At 38.5% G+C, this 23362-nt stretch overlaps 1 protein-coding gene across 3 annotated transcripts in view; it reads right to left on the reverse strand.

Moving 5' to 3' along the window:
- arfgef1 (ADP-ribosylation factor guanine nucleotide-exchange factor 1 (brefeldin A-inhibited)) overlaps positions 1 to 23362 on the reverse strand; it is a 166911-nt gene that overhangs the window by 50334 nt on the left and 93215 nt on the right. For all 3 annotated transcript variants that reach the window (XM_055634414.1, XM_055634413.1, XM_055634412.1), the window contains 10 exons: positions 23009 to 23243; positions 22345 to 22444; positions 22114 to 22253; positions 19761 to 19869; positions 16569 to 16770; positions 12990 to 13101; positions 10717 to 10922; positions 10515 to 10599; positions 6372 to 6537; positions 3266 to 3417 (listed from right to left, as the gene is read on the reverse strand). In XM_055634414.1, coding sequence (XP_055490389.1) covers positions 3266 to 3417; positions 6372 to 6537; positions 10515 to 10599; positions 10717 to 10922; positions 12990 to 13101; positions 16569 to 16770; positions 19761 to 19869; positions 22114 to 22253; positions 22345 to 22444; positions 23009 to 23243 — 1507 coding nt within the window. The remainder of the gene's footprint in view (positions 1 to 3265; positions 3418 to 6371; positions 6538 to 10514; positions 10600 to 10716; positions 10923 to 12989; positions 13102 to 16568; positions 16771 to 19760; positions 19870 to 22113; positions 22254 to 22344; positions 22445 to 23008; positions 23244 to 23362) is intronic.

The following is a 23362-nucleotide window of genomic DNA, read 5'->3' on the forward strand; positions in this document are numbered from 1 at the left end:
CCAAAGAGGGGAGAGTAGTGGTTTTTAATTTTAAATATGAATGCATTGAGAAATTCAGTAGAAAACATCAAATCTGGACCTTGCTTTAGATAACTTTTTGTTATTGAACAAATAGAACAGATTCACAGCTAAATGAACAACATAAACTTCATCTTCAAGTAACATGTCACCAATGTTTTTCATTGTGTTCTAGGGCTCAGGAATCTAACTTGATCTATAGACAGGTTAGATTGTTTTCTGCTTTGCTCTGTGGATTGAATGAACAAGGCTGAAAGAAAGACTGAAATGTTGATTTGCATATAATAACAGTTGAGCTGATGTTACTATGTACATGCTAAATCAAAGATAAATCGTCATATTCCATTTGAAATTCTGAAGGTTCATTCCATTTGCTTTGGAATGTGGAATAAAGAGTAATATACTTCTTCCACGGGTATAACGGATTGGAATGAGACCATAATAGAGCATGGGAGGAATGGATTTGAAGGCTCAAATAATGGAATTCCTGCAATACATTCTTGTGAAATGTTATTTTCAAAAGATTGAGACAGAACAGAGGGAGTACAGGTACATAGTTTCCTAAAAATCACGAGGCCGGTGGACAGTGATGAAGGTGGTGTTTGGCACATTTGCCTTCATTGGGAAGGGTGTAGAGTTAAAAAGTTAGGACATCATGATGCAGCTGTACAAGTTGTGTATGAGACCACACTCGGTACTCTATGTAGTCTGGTTGTCTACTTACAGGAAGGATGTCATTAAGTTGAAAAGGGTGCAGAAAAGATTTACAATAATGTTGCCTGGGCTTGCGGGCTTGAGTTGTTCGATAGGCAGGAATCTATCTCTTTGGAGATAGCAAACTGAGACCATATTGAGGCATACTAGGTCATGAGGAGCATGGATAAAGTGAACACTTGCAGTCTCTTTCTCAGGGCAAAGCATTCTAAAACTAGAGGGCATAGGCTTCAGATGAAAGGGTGAGATTTAAGAGGGATCTCAAGGGCAACCTTTTCACTCAGAGGGTACGCTATATCCGGAATGGGCTGCCAGTGAAAGCAATCAAAGTGGATACAATTTCGACTTTCAAGAGACATTTGAATAGATATGGACAGGAAGGGTTTAGAGGGCTATGTGCCAAAATGTAAGCAAGTGGGACTAGCCCAGTATGCCAACTTGGTCAGCATGGACAAGGTCGGCCTGTTTCCATGCTGTACAGCTTTATAACTATAATTCAAAATAATTTGTAAAAAAACATTTCTAACACAGGAAAGAAAACGAGTACAAATACTTATTTTAGAACCAAGCCATTTATCTCAAAATTTACCAAAAAGTCTCAATTTGTAATTAATTGTACATTTTAATATTTTATTCAAATAACAAATTTACAAACAAATTCAGCTATGACAAGGAAGCAAGTGCCCAATGTAATTTAAATTTATTTCCTGCTTACAAGCAGAAACTGAATCAGGAAGATCCAGTACTGAAAGTCACACAGTGTTGGTCTGAGGAAACAGATGAGATCCTTCATGAATGTTTTAAGTCAGTGGACTGGTTCATAATCAAGGACTCTGCAGCCGACCCAAATGAGTACTGCCATGACAGACTTCATATGTGTGTAGAGCAATGTGTACCATAGAAGACAGTACGAATGTTCTCCAACCGGATACCATGGAATAACTATATGGTTCATATCTGGGTGAAGACCAAGTCTCCAGCGTTCATGTCAAACGATCCTGAGCAGTACAAGAAATCTATTTACGACCTTAGCAAAGCCATCAAGGATGCCTAGAGGGAATTCCAGACCATTCTTGAGTCCCAAGATAACCACAGGGGCGCATGTCAATTGTTGGAAGGCTTGCATGCTATAACGTGCTGCCAATAATTCATCCCTCCCAGACAAGATGAATGAATTTTATACTTGCTTTGAGTAGAAGATCAATGGACTGACATCACCCACCGTGACAGCATCAGGTGCACTCATACCTAGCGTCACCATCACTAATGTCTTTCATCTCCCCCGATACCATTCTGCTTTAAGACCACCATCACCCCAGTGCCAAAGAAAAGCAAGGTGGCATGCCTTATTGATTACCAGTGGCTCTGTCAGACTTCCATTTATAGGCTATATTATCAACATTATAATCCCAACTAAACTCATCTCCAAACCTCTGGACCTATGACTCACCAGTGCCTCTACAACTGGATCCTCGATTCCCTGACCTGGTATCAATTGCGCTGAAGTGGAGATGGTCGAGAACTTCAAGTTCCTAGGTGAAAATGTCACACAACGTTTTGTCCTCGACCAACTACATTGAAGCTATGGCCAAGAAAACATATGAATGCTTCGACTTCCTTAGAAGACTAAGGGAATTCGGCATGTCTCCAAAGAGTTATCAACCTCGACAGGTTCATTCTACAAAGCATCCGATCGGGATGCACCAGAACTTAGAATGGTAACACCTCTGCCCAAGACCTCAAGAAAGTGCAGAGTTGTGGATGCAGCCCAGTCCATCATACAAACCAGCCCTGCCCCATCACCTCCTGCTACACTTCATGCTACCTCGGGAAAATCAGCCAACATAATCAAGGATAAGTTACACCACAGTCATTCCCTCTCTCAACATGTTTACAGTCAAGCATGTATAGTCTTTTGACTGACTGCATAGCACACAACAAAAAAGCTTTTCACTCCACCTCGGTAAACGTGGCACCAATAAACTAAACTTAACTAAACACATCAGAGGTATTCCATTTTTCTTACTCAATCTTCCCTCTAGCTTCTTTGCTACAAATATTTTACATCTTGCCCAAGTCTGATGAAGTGTCCTGGACAGTTTCCAATTAAGCTTGACCTGCTGAGTGTTTTCAGCGTTTTCTGATTATTGTTTCCGATTTCCAGCATTTGCAGTTTATATTTTCAGATTTTCTGAAATTATATATACCAGGGTGAAATCAAATGGGTTAATGTAGTAAGGGGAATAGCAGACAAGATCACATGATACTTTTTTGCTGTTACTATGGGTTGCTAATAGCGAAGCCAAATGTTGCTGGTCAGGGTATTTAAATAGTAAAAGACAAATTAAACCAAAATGATGACAGGCAGAAATTACCAGTTCTGATACTGAAAAATAAGTGTGGAGAACGGAGAGAAGTGAAGGGACGAGCATTGAGCGAGAAACAAAAAAATCACGGTGGAAGTGAAGCAACTCATTTAACCATGAGTTTATGATATCTCGCAAAATACATTTGTCAGAAAGTAATAACTTACTTTAAACATTGGCCTAACATGATCCAAATGTGTAGCACTAGTAAAAGGTGCCTGTACATGGCTTACAGCCTCCATGAGGGCCTTAGCAGTTTTAGCCATTTGTTCCATCTCCAGATTATATAAAAGTCTGCGCTGCTTTTCACTGGCTACGTCTGCAAACATTGAAAGGAAACATTAAAGAAACATGTCCACAACTTTGATTTTTTGCAAAATTACTAATTCTGTTGGAACTATTTGAATAATACTCCTAAGAATAACAATAACACTTTTAACTCTTATTGCAAATCTTAAAATAGAAATCTGAAGCAGTTTGCAACAGCTGGCTGAACCTCAAATGTTACTGAATGTTATTAGCTTATGTGTATCTTGCTCCATGTATCTGTATTATAATTTAAAGATAAAAATTGCACTCAAAATTCAACCACCTGGGAACTATTTCAAATCCATCTTGCAATTTCAGCTCTCCTGTTGTAGGGATGCTATTTGCTCCACTATTGAAAATGATTAGATCAAGCAGCAGAGAATTAAGGACCTTTAATCGGAACGTTAACTGCATATTTCTCCATACACTATTAAACTCTTAAAAAAAACAAAAAAAAACAAGATTGTGGTGGTGTAAAATAGTTCTGGTTGCAGTACAGGTGCACAACCTTTTATCCGAAATTCCAAATAACGAAAAGCTCCGAATAGCGGCCATTTTTTCGGTCCTTGAAGAAAGGTCCTTGAAGACGTTCACCGAGGGTGGCCCGCAGAGGTGACAGTGGAACCTCCGGTCGGTCCTCGAAGAAAGGGGAACTAAATCCCCATTCATAATGTCTCCCGCACTAAGATCATCTCGGAGAGAATGATCCCAGCCTAACCCTCCCTATTCTCTCCTATTCTGCAAGAAAAAACTACATTGAAGACTCAAACTCGCGATTGAGTAACTGCCGGGATCGAGGCGCAAACTCGCGACCTTGCGGATATGAGCCGAGCACTCTACCACTGAGCCAGCCGTTAAAATCTACGCTAAAAATCTTCCATTCCGAAAGCCGAAAAATTCAGAATTACGAAAAGTGTCTGGTCCCAAGGCTTTCGGATAAATGGTTGCGCACCTGTACTTAAATTTCATGTTTGCCATGAAGAATCCAGTGAAATACTCTTTGTAGACTTAATACTATGTACATTTCGCAGGATATGTGTGCCAATTAAAGATCATCAACAAGCAGACAACCACACTCCCTTAACATGGGCAATGCCAATAAAATCTCACTTAATATGTAGGGTGTCAATTTTAAACAGATACACAATTGCTTCCATTTTTACATTTTTAACAGTAAACATAGCTTTGAATATCAGATAGGGTATCCAGGTTGCTTAGTCATGAGGCAGGAGGTTCCATGTTTATTTCCACCATCTCCATGTTTTTAATGAGATAGATCAATAAAACTATACCTCATTAGCAGTATAAACACATCCGATCATCTTTTGTTTTAATATTATCACAATTTATAGACTAGGGTTTTCCATTGTGTGAAATTACAATAGTGGATTCACTGATATAGAACCTCCCATTATACCTTTCCCATCCTGTCCCTGCTGAAATTACAAATAGGGATTAGTGCTGAGGCACAAAGGGCAGTGTAAAGGCAACAAGGGAGTAAATCCCTTTTTTGTTATAACGATTCACTTTCTGATTCTCTTTCAAAAACTGGAATTGACAATAATTGCATTTAGAATATACATAACAGATGCAGAAACCTCTGTGCAATCTAGATTAGGGCTGTCTGCTGTTCAGAAGAAAAAATAAAACTAATTTTCATGTTTATTTTTACAATTCTGTGCACAGTTGCACCTGTAAGAGAAAATAAGTTATGGAAAAGAACAAAGTAAATCATACAATCTTTTCATGGAAAATTAGAAAATTATGAATTATTTCAGCAGCAAGATTTTTTAGAAAATTTATTCTATTTGTGATAATGGGCATGAAATTTCACTTTTGAGCCCACTAATTGAATATCATTTTTGTTGAAATAGAAATATTTAAAAATATGAATGTTTTAGGATTAAAATATCCTGTTTATTCAGGATCAAAAGATTCAAACATTAACTTTCAATTTATTTGCAATCAATTTGCAAGTGAACATTAGCTGCCAAATTGAAGATTAGTCCGAGGCATCAAGGTTCACAAACTAGCGCTTATTTCTTTCATATTTCAACGTTTTTAAACATTCAATATGCAAGACATGGCAAACTTTTGAACAATAAACTACTTGCTCGAGTAGTCATTTTGTACACTTTCCTTGAGGTGCAATTTTGTTTTGTCCTGCACCACATTTAATCAAGCCAAGAGGCAGTGACATCTTAAGCTGTTGTCAAAAATAATGCGCACGTTATCAATTCATTCACAATGACAATGCATCTCAAATTTGCTTGACAGCAACTTAAGATATTTAAGGCCGAGTTCATCTGAGTGGAAGCACACTGGATCCATTATGGAGAGTTAAAGAATCAAAACCACTCTAGAAGCCGAGTCAACCTTTAGATGGTGCAGGCCACTGAGCCATTTTCTGTTATGAACAATTCCCCAAAATGGCAGAGCCCTTGCTTGTTTGGATCTCTAAGACATACAATGATAGAGACTCCATCTATTATAATATTCATAACCAAGAGACAGTTTTTATAATGCACAAGAATCTGTGTTTTATGTTTCCAAACTAGCCAGATAACAGAAACGAGGCAAGTCTGAGATTTTAGTAAGCAAAATACATCATCAGACTAAGCAAATAAAGATCTATCTTTGTGGTTCCCTACACAAAGAGCAAGGGAAATACATACTGTGTTAATTCATCTAAAGTGAATATGAAGCTGGTTTAAATCCTAAAGCTCAATATTGAACAGTAGCAGAAGTAAATATATCAAATGAAAAAATAATCTGACGATTGGTTGGGAAAAGAATGCTATATGGATTATAGTGGAGACAAGATGCGCTTTTATGTAACATGAATGTTAGGAAAATATTTAGAATAATAAGCGAAAAACCAGATCATCTTGGAAATAAACTTCCAGTGAAAGCCACATCCATAACAGCTGTATCTATAACAGTGACATTCATAATTTAACTTACTCTGTTTGGAGGATTTGATTGTTAGCTCCTTCGTCTCTTTCATTGAAATTTTCTTTCCTGCTATTTCATCATAGATAGCTGACAGATATTCTTCAGGTAGATCTTTGCTGTCATTAATTCCTCGATTCATCTTAATATATTGGTCTTTTGTCATTTTATTCTTTACCTTTTTCAAAACAATGAACAGAAAATAAATAAAATTATATCTAAGCACTCGGTAAAGCGGCTTATCCGATGAGATAAAATTTCTGAATAAGGTGCCTCAGTTGTTTGAAGTCTAGACACAACTTGATAGATCAATTGTGTAGTGTTGAGCCATGAAAGATCCATGGCTTGAGTTCTATCTAATTATTGTATCAACTATTTTCTTAAATTGACCAGACAGATGCATGCAGCAACAGGAGAAATGTTCAGGAATAGGTTGAGGAGGATGAAAGAACTGCAGATGCTGGTTTAAATCGATGATGGACATAAAATGCTGGAGTAACTTAGCAGGCTAAGCAGCATCTCAGGAGAGAAGGAATGGGTGATGTTTTGGGTCGAGACCCTTTTTCAGTCTGAAGAGGGGTCTCGACCCGAAACCTCACCCATTCCTTCTCAAGGGTGATTTGGCTAAGGCACCCAAACAGCTGTAAATTAATGTGGAGTAATTTTGGTGCATTAATCTGTGCTGTAGGAAGTGCAGCATAATAAATTAAAGGAAAGCAACCGAAAATAGCATCACAATAGTGCAAAATATTCTCAATAGTGCATCATTTATGGTGTCATGCTCAATTGCAAAGAATTCAATATGATATACTTCAATGAAATTATCACAACATTATTTTCTTAACACACAAGCAATAATCCTTAACAAGAGTGCCACCACCACCAATTGACATATAATGTATTTAACATTTAGTATCCCTAAATGGTCCCTATTGAACAGACACACATTTGATTCCATTAAAAAAAATTAAAAAATTACAATTTTGGACAAATATAGCAGGATCTATATTTTGGATAGTTTTAATTTATGAATTAAATTAAAATAGTGTGTGGGGGGGGGGGGGGGGGGGGGGGGGGGGTTGACAAATTGGGAGTATAAAGATGGAATTAAAGGGGAAGTGAGTACAGGAAAAGTTACAAAAGACTCCCGAATTAATGGGAGGGAAAGTTCGTGAAGGGATAAGAGAGTAAGGTCAGGGCCAATTGTGAGCGGTGTGAGAGGGGAGGTGAATACCGAAGTCAAAGTGTTGTATATGAATGCGCGAAGTATAAGAAATAAAGTGGACGAGTTTGAGGCTCAGTTAGAAATTGGCAAGTATGATGTTGTGGGAATTACAGAGACATGGCTGCAAGAGGGTCAGGGCTGAGAATTTAATATTCAAGGGTATACGTCCTATCGAAAAGACAGACAGGTGGGCAGAGGGGGTGGGGTAGCTCTGTTGATGAGGAATGAAATTCAGTCCCTTGCAAGAGGTGACATTGAAACAGGAAATGTGGAGTCAGTATGGATAGAACTAAGGAATTGTAAGGGTAAATATACACTAATGGGATTTATCTATAGGCCCCCAACCAGTAGCCTGGATATAGGGTGCAAGTTGAATCAAGAGTTAAAATTGGCATGTCGTAAAGGTAATGCTACGGTTGTTATGGTAGGTTTCAACATGCAGACTGGGAAAATCAGGTTGGTACTGGACCCCAAGAAAGGGAGTTTGTGGAGTGCCTCTGTGATGTATTCTTAGAGCAGCTTGTATTGGAGCCTACCAGGGAGAAGGCAATTCTGGATTTTGTGTTGTGTAATGAACCGGATTTGATAAGGGAACTTGAGGTTAAGGAGCCATTAGGAGGTAGTGACCATAACATGATAAGCTTTAATCTACAATTTGAGAGGGAGACGGGTAAATCGGAGGTGTCAGTGTTACAGTTGAACAAAGGGGACTATGGAGCCATGAGGGAGGAGCTGGCCAAAGTGGACTTGAAAGATACCCTAGCAGGGATGACAGTGGAACAACAATGTATTTCTGGCAATAATACAGAAGGTGCAGGATCTACATTCCAAAGAAGAAGAAAGATTCTAAGGGGAGTAAAGGGCGACCGTGGTTGACAAGGGAAGTCAGGGACAGTATAAAAATAAAAGAGAATTACAATGTAGTAAAGATGGACGGGAATCAAGAGGATAGGGTAATATTTAAAGAGCAACAGAAGATAACTAAATGGTAATATGGGGGGGAAAAGATGAGGTACGTTGGTAAGCTGGCCAAGAATATAAAGAAGGATAGTAAAAGCTTTTTTAGGTATGTGAAGAGGAAAAAAATAGTTAAGACCAAAGTCAGATCCTTGAAGATTGAAAAAGGTGAATTTATTATGGGGAACAAGGAAAGGGCAGATGAGTTGAACAGGTACTTTGGATCAGTCTTCACTAAGGAGGGCACAAACAATCTTCCTGATGTACTAGTGGCCAGAGGATCTGGGGTGACGGAGGAACTGAAGGAAATCCACATTAGGCAGGAAATGGTGTTGGGTGGACTGATGGGACTAAAGGCAGATAAATCCACAGGGCCTGATGGTCTGCATCCCAGCCTACTTAAGGAAGTGGCTCTGTACTGTACACTGACTCTAGAATCTGAATCTGAATCTGAGAAATCGTGAACGCATTGGTGATCATTTTCTAATGTTCTATAGATTCAGGATCAGTTCCTGTAGATTGGAGGGTAGCTAATGTTATCCCACTTTTTAAGAAAGGCGGGAGAGAAAAAACAGGGAATTATAGACCAGTTAGCCTGACATCGGTGGTGGGGAAGATGCTTGGAGTCAATTATAAAAGATGAAATAGCAGCACAGTTGGATAGCAGTAACAGGATCGGTCCGAGACAGCATGGATTTATGAAGGGGAAATCATGCTTGACTAATCTTCTGGAATTTTTTGAGGATGTAACTAGGAAAATGGACAAGGAGAGCCAGTGGATGTAGTGTACCTGGACTTTCAGAAAGCATTTGATAAGGTCCCACATAGGAGATTAGTGGGCAAATTTATGGCACATGGTATTGGGGGTAGAGTGCTGACATGGAAAAAAAATTGGTTGGCAGACAGGAAACAAAGAGTAGGGATTACGGGTCCCTTTCAGAATGGCAGGCAGTGACTAGTGGGGTACCGCAAGGCTCGGTGCTAGGATCGCAGCTATTTACAATATACATCAATGATTTAGATGAAGGGATTCAAAGTAACATTAGCAAATTTGCAGATGATACAAAGCTCAGTGGCAGTGTGAACTGTGAGGAGGATGCTATGAGAATGCAGGGTGACTTGGACAGGTTGGGTGTGTGGGCAGATGCATGGCAGATGCAGTTTAATGTGGATAAATGTGTGGTTATCCACTCTGGTAGCAAAAACAAAAAGGCAGATTATTATCTAAATGGTGTCAAGTTGGGAAAAGAGGAAGTACAAAGGGATCTGGGGGTCCTTGTTCATCAGTCAATGAAAGTAAGCATGCAGGTACAGCAGGCAGTGAAGAAAGCGAATGGCATGTTGGCCTTCATAACAAGCGGAGAAGGCAGGAACGGGGTACTGATTGAGGATGATCAGCCATGATCACATTGAATGCTGGCTCGAAGGGCCGAATGGCCTACTCCTGCACCTATTATCTATTTTCTATTGTCCATTGAATCTTAAATCTGGTAATGGAGGAGATTCACTCATTATTTTTAATTTTTTTTTCTTCAAGTACTCCACAATAAATTGTATCACACACCTCTGGTAACAAATAGAAACAAGGAACTACAGCTACTGGTTTACACAAAAGGCCACAAAGTGCATGGAATTACTCAGCGGATCAAGCATCATCTCAGGAGAACATGGATACGTGGCGTTTTGGGTCAGCACCCGTCCTCAGACACAGGGTCTGAAGAGGGTCCTGACCCAAAACATCACCTATCTATGTTCTCCAGTGATGCTGCCTGACCCTCTGAGCTCCTAGCACTTTCTGCTCTTCTGGCAAAAATGCAGCATTAAAAACCACAGCATAAGAATTTAAAAAATCCCAAATATTTGCATTTTACATTCCACAGCCTGCAAAATAATGCACTGCATATCTACTAAAAAATATCTTAATATACCAACTTTTTGAATAATTTCAAAAGTATAACTTTGTTTCGTATTACCTGAGAACTATGAAGATCTGTTGTCAGCATGATGATAGAATATGCCAGGACATATGCTGTGTCTGCACTTGCAAAGAGTATTTGTCTGAAAAAGCAAAGAATTAGTCTTTACTGAGATTTTACGACTTCAAGTGCTCAATGTGACTACCATGTTTATTTGTTAGATGAAAAACAGATTAGTCTCAATGATGTTGTAATTTACCCTTGATTGCACTCCAGATATCTGGCTGCAAATTTTTCCATTAATCGGTCAATTTTCTGAGCTTCTCCAGGCAGACGGAAACCCTCCAGAAACATACGGAGAGCTGAGACAAAGTCTTTTGACGAGAAGTCCAACTGATCCACATATGCGTACATGACTTCTTTATTAAATTTGTCATTATCTCCTACAAATTCACCCACTTGTGTCTGGAAAAAAATAAAGAAAAAATCTGTAGAGAAGTTCACATCAGCAATAAAATTATTTTTGTGCATTACAGCACATAGATTTTTATTGGAATGTAGTATTTTCTTAATAAATCTTATTCTTTACACCTCACAACCATTTGCAAGAGATAGGATAGTTAAATCGTATTAGTCAAAGTTCACATTTGATCTTAGAACAATGTGTTATTGGCATTGGGCATTTCTGGGAAGCTTCATGTTCGGCCCAATTATACAAATGAATGTGGTTGCACCACTTCAGGCAGTGGATAAATGCCCGAGTCAATTGATGTGGAACTGAGACGACAGATACGTTAGATTGAACAAGGATAATATGCTTTCATGCCTTTAGTGAAACTGATGTGCATTTTAGAACAAATCACCACATTTAATATTTAGTTTTACTAATATTGGCTGCTCTAAAAATTATATCATCTTATGTATTCAACAGCCAAACATATAATCTTAAAATGATGTACCATGGATTAAAGAACATTTGCAATTGTGCTTTGAAAACGTTATCCAGTGCCCTTTATTCACACGTTTCAAATGTGTTAACAACACCATTACACCAGACTTGCAAAGTCTAATGCACTACTCTCATCAACCCTCTTCTTATTTCCAGGGATTCAATTGTTAAATTTATTGTTAATTTGTTTAAAACAAATGGGAGAAAAACATAAGTAGTTTTCTGGTTTAGTGGCACTATTCCAATATCCAAAGTGGAAAATTGAGTTGCATGCTATTTCAATTTCAATTCCCATTCTCACATTGACTTGTCAGTACTCAGCATTCTTCACTGCCGGGATGAGGCCATACACAAGCTAAAAGGACAGCATCTCATATTCCACCTGTGTGGTCTACAAACCCAATTAAATGAACACTGATTTTTTTCTAACTTCAGGTAAACTGTCACCCAGTTTAATTCTCCTCCCTGACTTGGTTCCACCTGCCCATCATTCCTCCCTTATTTGGTTCCAATTATTGCCTCCTTTATTTCCCAGATTCCAGCATCTGCTGCCTGTTGCATTTCCACATCACCTTACAGCCCGTCACAACCAACACCTTGCCCTCCCCACATGGCTTGGTTTGCCCCCTTATCTGTCTATAACTTTCACCCACAAGACACTGTGGCTCAACTCAACACCTCCCTTACCTCTACCCGAGTCCACCGTCTCCCTTCTCACCTAGTTTTACCTGCCAGCTCCTTCCACACTCCTCCCCTCTTATACTGGCTATTTTTTCTTATACTCTTAAAGTGGGATCCCAATCCCAAATGTCAATCATCTTGTTGCCTCCATAGATGCCTGACCCACTGAGTTCCTTCACCAGTTGGTTTTGCTCTGGATAAATAATGAGGGCAGAACAGTGGCACAACAGTGGAGTTGCTGCCTTACAGTGCCAGAAACACAGGTTCAATCCTGAGTGCGGGTGCTGTCTGTATGGAATTTGTGCGTTCACCCTGTGACCGCATGGGGTTTCTCTGGATACTCCGATTTCCTCCCACGTTCCAAAGATGTGTAGGTTTGTAAGCTGATTAGCTTTTGTAAATTGTCCCTGGTGAATAGGATAGAACTAGTGTACAGATGATTGCTGGTCATGTGGACTCAGAAGGGCCGAAGAGCCTGTTTCCATGCTGTATCTCTAAACTAAACTAAATTGTAAAGGAAACATCTGAATACCTATAAGCAGGGTGCGACTGATTAAAAAGCCATTTCAAAGAACCAGGTTAGGAAAAGTGGACTTCCTCCCATGATGTATCATTCTATGATTCTATTCCATTTTATTTAATTTCCATGCACATTGTTAGTCTTGACTACAAAATAGGATCCTTTATTCTCAAATCTTTCACGTCACAAAAAAACTTTCTTACTGTCATAAAAGTCAAATCATAGATTCTTAAAGGGATATCCTGAACCTTTGGGAAAGTTTATTGCAAGACCAATAAGCATAAGAACTATGAGAGAAAATGTTCCGATGATATGAACATATATATTAAATGATTCAAGAATATTGAAATCAAATTTTCCTGTGGAAATTTTAAATGCTTACCGTATCCAATCTTTCTTCTTGATGCAGAAATTGGGCAATATCATCAGCTGAAGTACCAAGCATTCCTTGCTCCTGGAGATATTGTATTCCTCTTTTTGGTTTCTTATTAAATCTGAATAAATAAAAAACGTTATCAAAACCTAGACCTATATTTGGTTGGTAAATATATTACTAAATATATTTTTATATTTATGAACTGATCAATTTAAAATATTATCAGAATATCACATGAAACACAATGATGAACTACGCATAGGTATATGATTCCATGTGCAAAGAGTGGAACATCCCTCAATAGCAAGAAAGTCCTTCCTCAAATTAGGGGACCAAAACTGCACACAATACTCCAGGTGTGGTCTCACTAGGGCTCTGTACAACTGCAGAAGGACCTCTTTGCTCCTATATTCGATTCCTCTTGTTATAAAGGCCAACATGCCATTCGCTTTCTTCACTGCCTGCAGTACCTGCATGCTTACTTTCATAGACTGATGTACAAGGACCCCCAGATGCCGATGTACCTCCCCTTTTCCCAACTTGATGCCATTTAGATAGTAATCTGCCTTCCTGTTTTTGCTACCAAAGTGGATAACCTCACATTTATCAGCATTAAACTTCATCTACCATGCATCTGCCCACTCCCCCAACCTGTCCAAGTCACCCTGCATTCTCATAGCATCCTCCTCACAGTTCACACTGCCACCCAGCTTTGTGTCATCTGCAAATTTGCTAATGTTACTTTGAATTCCTTCATCCAAATCATTGATGTATATTGTAAATAGCTGCAGTCCCAGCACCGAGCTTTGAGGTATCCCACTGCCTGCCATTCTGAAAGGGACCTGTTAATCCCTGCTCTTTGTTTCCTGTCTGCCAACTGCTTTTCTATCCATGTCAGCACTACCCCCAATACCATGTGCCCTAATTTTGCCCACTAATCTCCTATGTGGAACCTAATCAAATGCTTTCTGAAATTCCAGGTACACAACATCCACTGGTTCTCCCTTGTCCATTTTCCTAGTTACATCTTCAAAAAATTCCAGAAGATTAGTCAAGCATGATTTTCCCTTCGTAAATCCACCCTGACTCGGACCGATCCTGTTACTGCTGTCCAAATGTGCGGCTATCTCATCTTTTATAATTGATTCCAGCATCTTTCCCACCACCGATGTCAAGCTAACTGGCCTATAATTCCCCGTTTTCTCTCTCCCGCCTTTCTTAAAAAGTGGGATAACATTAGCTACCCTCCAATCCACAGGAACTGATCCTGAGACTATAGAACATTGGAAAATTATCACCAATACATCCACGATTTCTAGAGCCACTTCCTTAAGTACCCTGGGATGCAGACCATCAGTCCCTGGGGATGCAGACCATCAGGCCCTGGGGATTTATCAGCCTTCAGTCCCATCAGTCTATCCAATACCATGTCCTGCCTAATGTGGATTTCATTCAGTTCCTTTGTCACCCCAGATCCTCTGGCCACTACTATATCAGGAAGATTGTTTGTGTCCTCCTTAGTGAAGACGGATCCAAAGTACCTGTTCAACTCATCTGCTATTTCCTTGTTCCCCATAATAAATTCACCTTTTTCGGTCTTCAAGGGTCCAACTTTGGTCTTAACTAATTTTTTCCTCTTCACCTAACTATCTTTTACTATCCTCCTTTATATTCTTGGCTAGCTTACCTTTGTACCTCATCTTTTCTCCCAGTATTGTATTTTTGGTTATCCTCCTGTGGAGTGCCCTCCATAATGTTTGGGACAAAGACCCATCATTTTATTTATCTGCCTCTGTACTCCACAATTTGAGATTTTTTATAGAAACAAATCACATGTGGTTAAAGTGCACCTTGTCAGATTTTAATAAAGGCCATTTTATACATTTTGGTTTTACCATGTAGAAATTACAGCAGTGTTTATACATAGTCCCCCCATTTCAAGGCACCATAATGTTTGAGACACAGCAATATCATGTAAATGAAAGTGGTCATGTTTAGTATTTTGTTGCATATCCTTTGCATGCAATGAATACTTGAAGGCTGCGATTCATGGACATCACTAGTTGCTGGGTGTCTTCTCTGGTGATGCTCTGCCAGGCCCGTATTGCAGCCATCTTTAGCTTATGCTTGTTTTGGGGGCTAGTCCCCTTCAGTTTTCTCTTCAGCGTATAAAAAGACATGCTCAATTGGGTTCAGAGCAGGTGATTGACTTGACCACTCAAGAATTGACCATTTTTTAACTTTGAAAAACTCCTTTGTTGCTTTAGCAGTATGTTTGGGATCATTGTCTTTCAGTAGAATGAGCCACCGGCCAATGAGTTTTGAGGCATTTGTTTGAACTTGAGCAGATAGGATGTGTCTATACAATTCAGAATTCATTCTGCTACCACCATTAGCAGTTGTATCATCAATGAAGACAAGTGAGCTAGTACCTTCAGCAGCCATACATGCCCAGGCCATAACACCCCCACCACTGTTTCACAGATGAGGTGGTATGCTTTGGATCTTGGGCAGTTCCTTCTCTCCTCTATACTTTGTTCTTGCCATCACTCTGATATAAGTTAATCTTCATCTCATCTGTCCACAAGACCTTTTGCCAGAATTGTGGTTGCTCTTTTAAGTACTTCTTGGAAACTGTAACCTGGCCATCCTATTTTTTGCACCTAACCAGTGGTTTGCATCTTGCAGTGAAGCCTCTGTATTTCTGTTCATGAAGTTTTCTGCGGACAATGGTCATTGACACCTGACTCCTGTGGAGTGTTTCTGATCTGTCCGACAGGTGTTTGGGGATTTTGCTTTATTATAGAGAGAATTCTTCTGTCATCAACTGTGGAGGTCTTTCTTGGCCTGCAGTCCTTTGCGATAAGTAAGCTCACCAGTGGTCTCTTTCTTTATAATGATGTTCCAAACAGTTGATTTTAGCAAGCCTAAGGTTTGGCTGATGTCTCTAACAGTTTTATTCTTATTTCTCAGTCACATAACGGCTTCTTTGACTTTCACTGGCGCAACTTTGTTCCTCGTGTTGATAAACAGCAATAAACGTTTCCAAAGGTGATGGAAAGATTGGCGGAAAGACTAGGTGCTGAGAGCTCTCTTATACCTGCATTAAGGAGGTATAACAGGGGGGGGGGGAACTATGTATAAACACATCTGTAATTTCCACATGGTGAAACCAAAATGTATTAAAATACCCTTTAATAAAATCTGACAATGTGCACTTTAACCACATATGATTTTTCTATTACAAATCTCAAATTGTGGAGTACAGAGGCAAATAAATAAATTATGGGTTTTTGTCCCAAACATTATGGAGGGCACTGTATATCAAAACAACTGGGGTTCTTTATTCAATCCACTCTCTTTGACATTTACAAGTCCATCAATAACCCTTTAAAATGTAACTTAAATCAGACTAGAACTGTGAAAATAACATTCTAGATAGCAAAGCTACTGCAGTTTAAGGATATATATTTTCCAATCAGATTATCAATTTCTTATGTCATTACACTTAGTGCAAACTAAAATACATAAAATAAACCTTTCAAAAAGAAACAATAGATCTATTCTGATTTGTAACCAACTTACAGGTCAATTCCTTGTTCTATAATTTCCTTTTGCTGCTTCAAAACTTCATATTGTTCTGGGTTGTCTGCACCAGAAGTTTGAGTGCTATAGCTGCCAATCCCCGATGATGCTGTGGAATCCAGTGAATTTATACTCCCATATCGATTTATTGTGTCAGGATACTTGTTTTCATTGCTGTCCTGGTCTGAAGATTTTTCTTGGCCTACATCCAAACAGGATTGAGAACAAGTTTGCAGTGAATCAATTTTGACTTACTCCGCAAGTTATTTAGGCTGCTTCGGGCGACCTGAATTATTTTGAAAATAGCTTTAAAACAAGTTAGACACAAAAAGCTGGAGTAACTCAGCAGAGATGACCAGAACGAATAACACCGTATGAGAGATAAATTATTCAATTCCAACAAATAATTCAATTCTAGGATGCTGGAATGTATCATTGATGGACTCACCTGCAAGTTGGTAAAAACTTCAAACACGCTGAGATAACTATCAAACTTAACATATATAACAGTTGGTACAGTGAGATGAATTCAAACCATGACTTTATCAAATTTGCTAATTTACTACAAAGGCTGCTGCATTGAAATATTAGGATTAGCTAGACCAATCCATCTGAATGTGCCCAGTTATCTTTAAATCCATGTTTAAACCTAACGCTACAGATTTTTTGAAGGAAATGCTGGTAATAGCACATTCAAGTTTTATTACATTTTAAATAATTTAAGAATTATGACTTTTATGCAAGAAAACATAGATTTGCCCATATTAGAAATACATTTTAATTAAGCCAATTTTCCAAAAACATAGCTAATAAAAAGGGTTTTCACAAGAAAAATAGAAACTCCAAAAATAAATGATAGTTGCCTTGATAGACACACAAACACATGAAAGTACACTAGATGTAAATTTATTTCAGTGTGCATTAATCTTTAAAGTGAAAAGGTGTGGCCACGGCAAATTGTGACGTCTCTCCCTGTCACAAGAGACACCAAATAAAAGGAAAACAATAATCAAATTAAAATACGTAGGAAATTTGGAATTTGATGAAAAATCTGTAAATTAGCTTGTGTTTTTGGTACAATACAATGGATTGAAATTATGTGCTTGAACCAACAAAAATGGGCATACATTACATACCTGTAGTTTATCATTTGCATTTCACCAGATCGCATAATAGAATGCAAGAGCCAATAACTACAACAAAAAAAACCTAAAAGCTACATTTGAATCCATCAACACAGAGAGAATTGATCCTTCTAAAGGGATCCAAACTAATAAATTGCTACAATTTTACATACCTGCCCTTCCTGATTAAGATAGCCATTAAGGAATAGTAAAATGTTTTAAAGTATGAATTTCTCTTAACAACTGCAGTTGATTGAGATTTCACAATCCACAGTTTTAGATCTGTCGAGCTACTACTGAAATTTTAGATATGCAAGAAAACAAAATACAGACACAAATTATTTTGTGATAGACTATGTTTTTTTGTCCATAATGTGTAGGATTGTGCATTCAGATCCCCACATCACAGATTTTGGATTCTCAGTTTTTATTTTATCTTTTTTTCCTTTGAGCGACAAAATCCTTTATTCTCCCGTCCAAGTAGGTGAATCGAGGACCAGAGGTCATAGGTTTAAGGTGAAGGGGAAAAGATTTCACAGGAATCTGAGGGGTAACTTTTTCACACATAGGGTGGTGTATGGAACAAGCTGTCAGAGGAGGTAGTTGAGGCAGGGACTATCCCAACATTTAAGAAACAGTTAGACAGGTACATGGATTTGACAGGTTTGGAGGTATATGTACAAAACGTGGGAAGGTGGGACTAGTGTAGCTGGGACATGTTGGCCTGTGTGGGCAAGATGGGCCGAAGGGCCTGTTTCCACACTGTATAATAGCTGCTCCAGCAAAATCTGGCCTGGTAGCTTTTATCTTCCCAAAGAAAAATATAATGTGCTGCTGATAGTCAGGAAAGCAAGTGATATCTTTGGTAGAAATGGTTTGGATATTAACAGTAGATTCAGGGGAAAATTAAGTAATGCCTCTCAAATTGGATAAAAAAGGAGAAGTAGGGGGGAGGGAGGGGCGTGTGAGAGGGGGGGGGGATGATATGTTATTGAAGCATCAAATTTGTCAGACAGCAGAAAGGGCGAAGATAAGCAAGAATAAGACAAAACTAAATTCCTCCAAGCACAACTCAGAGGCATTAAAAATTGCAACTTGGAGACTATGTTACATTCCATCACTGCTAATAAAAGTATGTTGTACATTTGGGTTGGTACAGTGGATGCAGAAGTGCTGCTGCTTCAGCAATCTGGATTCAATCCTGACCTCTTTTATATTAAGGTATATCCTTAACCATGTGGGTTTCCCACAGATAATCCCATTTCCACCCACATCCCAAAGGCAATTAGCTGCTGTACATTACTCCTCGACTGGATAGGTTGGGACTTGATAGGCATGCAAATCAGAATAAGTTATGCGGAAATTAGTGAAGGTATGGGATTGATTGGATGGCTATGAGAGCCAACAAAGATTGTATGGCCTAAATAGCTTCTTTCTACGTTGGAAGCACACTTATGAAAAGTGGGACTTTATTTTATGAAGCAAATGGGTCGTCAGCTTTTTTGAAATTGGAAGCAGAAATAATTACAGAGAATAGTTTCTCTCACTTGAAGACCCATGTTAGAAAGACATTTTAATTAAGTCAATACACAAAGACCCTTTTCCAAAACTGATGTGGAAAAAACAGCAGTATTACAAGCAAGCAAACACTCTGCAACCGGAGATATCAAATAAAGTCAATGCCATTACCATTTCACCAAAGTAGGAAGGAAAATAAAACCCAACCTTGACATTACTGTTAAATGTCACTAGTTACACAGAATGTAAAATAAATGCCGATAGAGACCCCATGCTGTACACAACATTGAATCGCCAAAAGTCTATAAACACAAAAATGAACGAATTATCTTGTCCTTGTACATCAATAATTGCATTTATAATACCAATTTTATGTTGTTTTATTGGCTTCAGTTCCAAAATTTGTAAAAGATTAAATTGATGAATTCTAATTAGAGGCATGTCTGATCAACATGAATGTTTACTTTATTTTCTGTGACATTGAATCCATATTGTAAGTTCAAGCTGATTTAAAAAAACACGTAACTGACAAAAGTATAAAATATCCTACCAAGACTGGTCTGAGAGTTTGGATTCACGTACAGATCCTTACTCCATTCCACCATACACTTCAAAATTGAGACCAAACACTCCAAGCCCTTCTTCCTGAGACTGAGCTCCTTTAAAAAAAAGGATGGTAATCAGAATTGAACATTAAGCAAATCACAATTCTAGTTTATGACAGAGGAAAGATCTTGTGTGTGCCTTGTAACTTATTTGCAATGATCATGATGCCTCAACATGTAATCCCATTCCCCATACTTCAGGAATGCCTCATCTCAAAGTGTGCATTATTTGCAATGATGCCTCTCCATGTCACTTTTTGGAAGTGAGGGGGAGGGGGTTAGAATCAGGTCTGTGTATTTGCAGATGGCACCAAGTTCCTATTCTACATCACAATGCTATCATGACTACCCAGTGGCTCGCCTGGCATGAGGCAAAGCTTCTTTCAACAATCCATTCAAACTATGCACCTTATCTTACTTAATATTCTCTTTTTCAATTGCCTTTAGAGGCTGTATTCTCTTTTTCATTGGCCTTTAGAGGCTGAACTAAGAAGAACCACAGTACCTCAGCTGACCCAAGTTTTACATTATTATGCCATCCAAAAATACCTGAGCACTTTCCTCCTGTAATGTTCCACCTTCTACTTCACCTTTGCAATCATTGAATAAATTCCCACCCCAGATTTAAAAACTCAAGCTGGTTTTGCTTTAAGCTCAATATCTATACACGTACATATATATGCGTATATATAAACGCATATACAGTGCCCTCCATAATGTTTGGGACAAAGACCCATCATTTATTTATTTGCCTCTGTACTCCACAATTTGAGATTTGTAACAGAAAAAAAAATCACATGTGGATAAAGTGCATATTGTCAGATATTATTAAAGGGTATTTTTTTAATACATTTTGGTTTCACCTTGTAGAAATTACAGATGTGTTCATACATAGTGTCCGTTCTCCCCCCCCCCCCCCCCCCCCCAATTCAGGGCACCATAATGTTTGGGACACATGGCTTCACAGGCGTTTGTAATTGCTTAGGCGTGTTTAAAATGCCTCCTTAATGCGGGTATAAGAGAGCTCCCAGCACCGAGTCTTTCCTTCAGTCTTTCCATCACCTTTGGAAACTTTTATTGCTGTTTATCAACATGAGGACCAAAGTTGTGCCAAGTCAAATAAGCCATTATGAGTGAGAAACAAGAATAAAACTGTTGGAGACATCAGCCAAACATTAGGCTTACCAAAATCAACTGTTTGGAACATCATTAAGAAGAAACAGAGCACTGATGAGCTTACGAATCGCAAAGGGACTGGCAGGCCTAAGAAGACATCACAGCTGATGACGGGTTACAGTTTGCCAAGAAGTACTTAAAAGAGTAACCACAGTTCTGGAAAAAGATCTGGACAGATGAGACGAATATTAACTTATATCAGAGTGATGGCAAGAGCAAAGTATGGAGGAGAGAATGAACTGCCCAAGATCCAAAGCATACCACCTCATCTGTGAAACACGGTGGTGGGAATGTTATTGCCTGGGCATGTATGGCTGCTGCAGATATTGGCTCACTTATCTTCACTGATGATACAACTGCTGATGGGAATAGCATAATGATTTGTGAAATTTTTAGACACATCCTATCTACTCAAGTTCAAACAAATGCCTCAAAACTCATTGACCGGCGGCTCATTCTACTGAAAGACAATGATCCCAAACGTACTGCTAAAGCAACAAAGGAGTTTTTCAAAGCTAAAAAATGGTCAAAGCTTGAGTGGCCAAGTCAATCCCCCAATCTGATCACAATTGAGCATGCCTTTTCTATGCTGAAGAGAAAACTGAAGGGGACCAGCCCCAAAACAAGCATAAGCTAAAGATGGCTGCAATACAGGCCTGGCAGAGCATCACCAGAGAAGACACCCAGCAACTGGTGGTGTCCATGAATCGCAGACAAAAGACTTTGGGCTTTCATTGCATGCAAAGGGTATGCAACAAAATACTAAACATGACGACTTTCATTTACATGACATTGCTGTCCCCAACATTATGGTGCCCTGAAATGGGAGGGACTATGTATAAACACTGCTGTAATTTCTATATGGTGAAACCAAAATGTATAAAAAAGGCCTTTATTAAAATCTGACAATGTGCGCTTTAACCACATGTGATTTTTTCTATTACAAATCTGAAATTGCGGAGTACAGAGGGAAATAATTAAGTAATGGGTCTTTGTCCCAAACATTATGGAGGGCACTGTACAAATATACTCATACATACACTCATACGTTTATGTGTGAGTGCATGTATGATATACTCTATATATATGCTCTTAGTTACACTCTTTGTACATCTCTGTTACCTGCACAGGTGTCATTCCCAGCTCATGACCAGCTCGTCCTTGGGCGATTTTAGACAAGTCATTAACTAATCTTTCAAAGATGTTTGCAGCATTTAAGTCACAATCATAATTTACATAGATGTCCACCACACTTTGAGCATCTGCAAATTTAATTGAGATAAATTCACACGATCAGAATGTTTGTTAAATTTCTTAAAAGAATTGCCCTGAAAAATATATTAAACAACATACCTGCACATATTCTGGTCAGAGTTTGAATTACCATCCATTTATGATCAAATGAACTTGTAGAAGTCTCCAAAATATAAAGGAATATTTCTTTGAAGAATACCTAAAATAAAATAATTGAAATGTCAATTTGCAGCAATTTTGACTTCAAATAAAATTCCAGTCCAAGTGTTAATGACATACACTCAGCTTTGCTAACTTTTAAACTGAAAATTCTGATCTTAAAAACAATCTCAAAGCAGATAAATATTAACCTAGTAGGATGCAAGCTTGAATTATCCATATAGAGTAACTAGTCCTAGTTTCAGCAGCAGGGAGGAAAAGGGAAGGGAAAGAAAAATGAGTCAGACCTGGCCATTATCAATAACATAACATAAACGAGTTTAGATACAGTTGGTTGAGCTCGCCATGCAAGAAATTAGAAAGAAAAATAAACACCCATAGAATAGATGCAAATATTTGCATTTAATTGCCCAGACAAAACTTAGCAAATCCAATCACAAAGCCCTTTGCTGACAAAATAGACCAGTAGATTAAATTAAGTTTGTATTTATAATATTGGGTTACATTTTTCATAATCACTAGGCATAAGAGTCTGCCGAGGTAAAATATTTGATCCATTTAGATGCTGTTAAACATTTTTTGACTCTAGAATTCAAGATTTTACCTCAATCTGCATTTTAAGGTGAGTCTTGAAATTTGACAAGAGAGTGAGGAAGATGGAAAGTGACAACTCAAATACTTCTGGTACAGAAGAGACACCATTCTTTGACAAGGCCACACAAAGATATTGCTTTATTGCATTGATAAACATCTCATTTGTTCGGAAGATTGGTCCAGCATTTTGTAAAATCGACAGAAGTAGCTGTAGTGAGAGGATCTTTGACCTCAATTCATGAGACCTAGAACACACGTAAAATTGATATTTAGAGAAGGTTTTTGACAGGCAAAGAATTGATACAGAGATTCCCATCAATTCATGTTAACTTGCATATTCATTAAACCTACATTTTGAATACAA

Source organism: Leucoraja erinacea, chromosome 4, assembly GCF_028641065.1.
Source record: "Leucoraja erinacea ecotype New England chromosome 4, Leri_hhj_1, whole genome shotgun sequence".
Lineage (NCBI taxonomy): Eukaryota > Metazoa > Chordata > Chondrichthyes > Rajiformes > Rajidae > Leucoraja > Leucoraja erinaceus.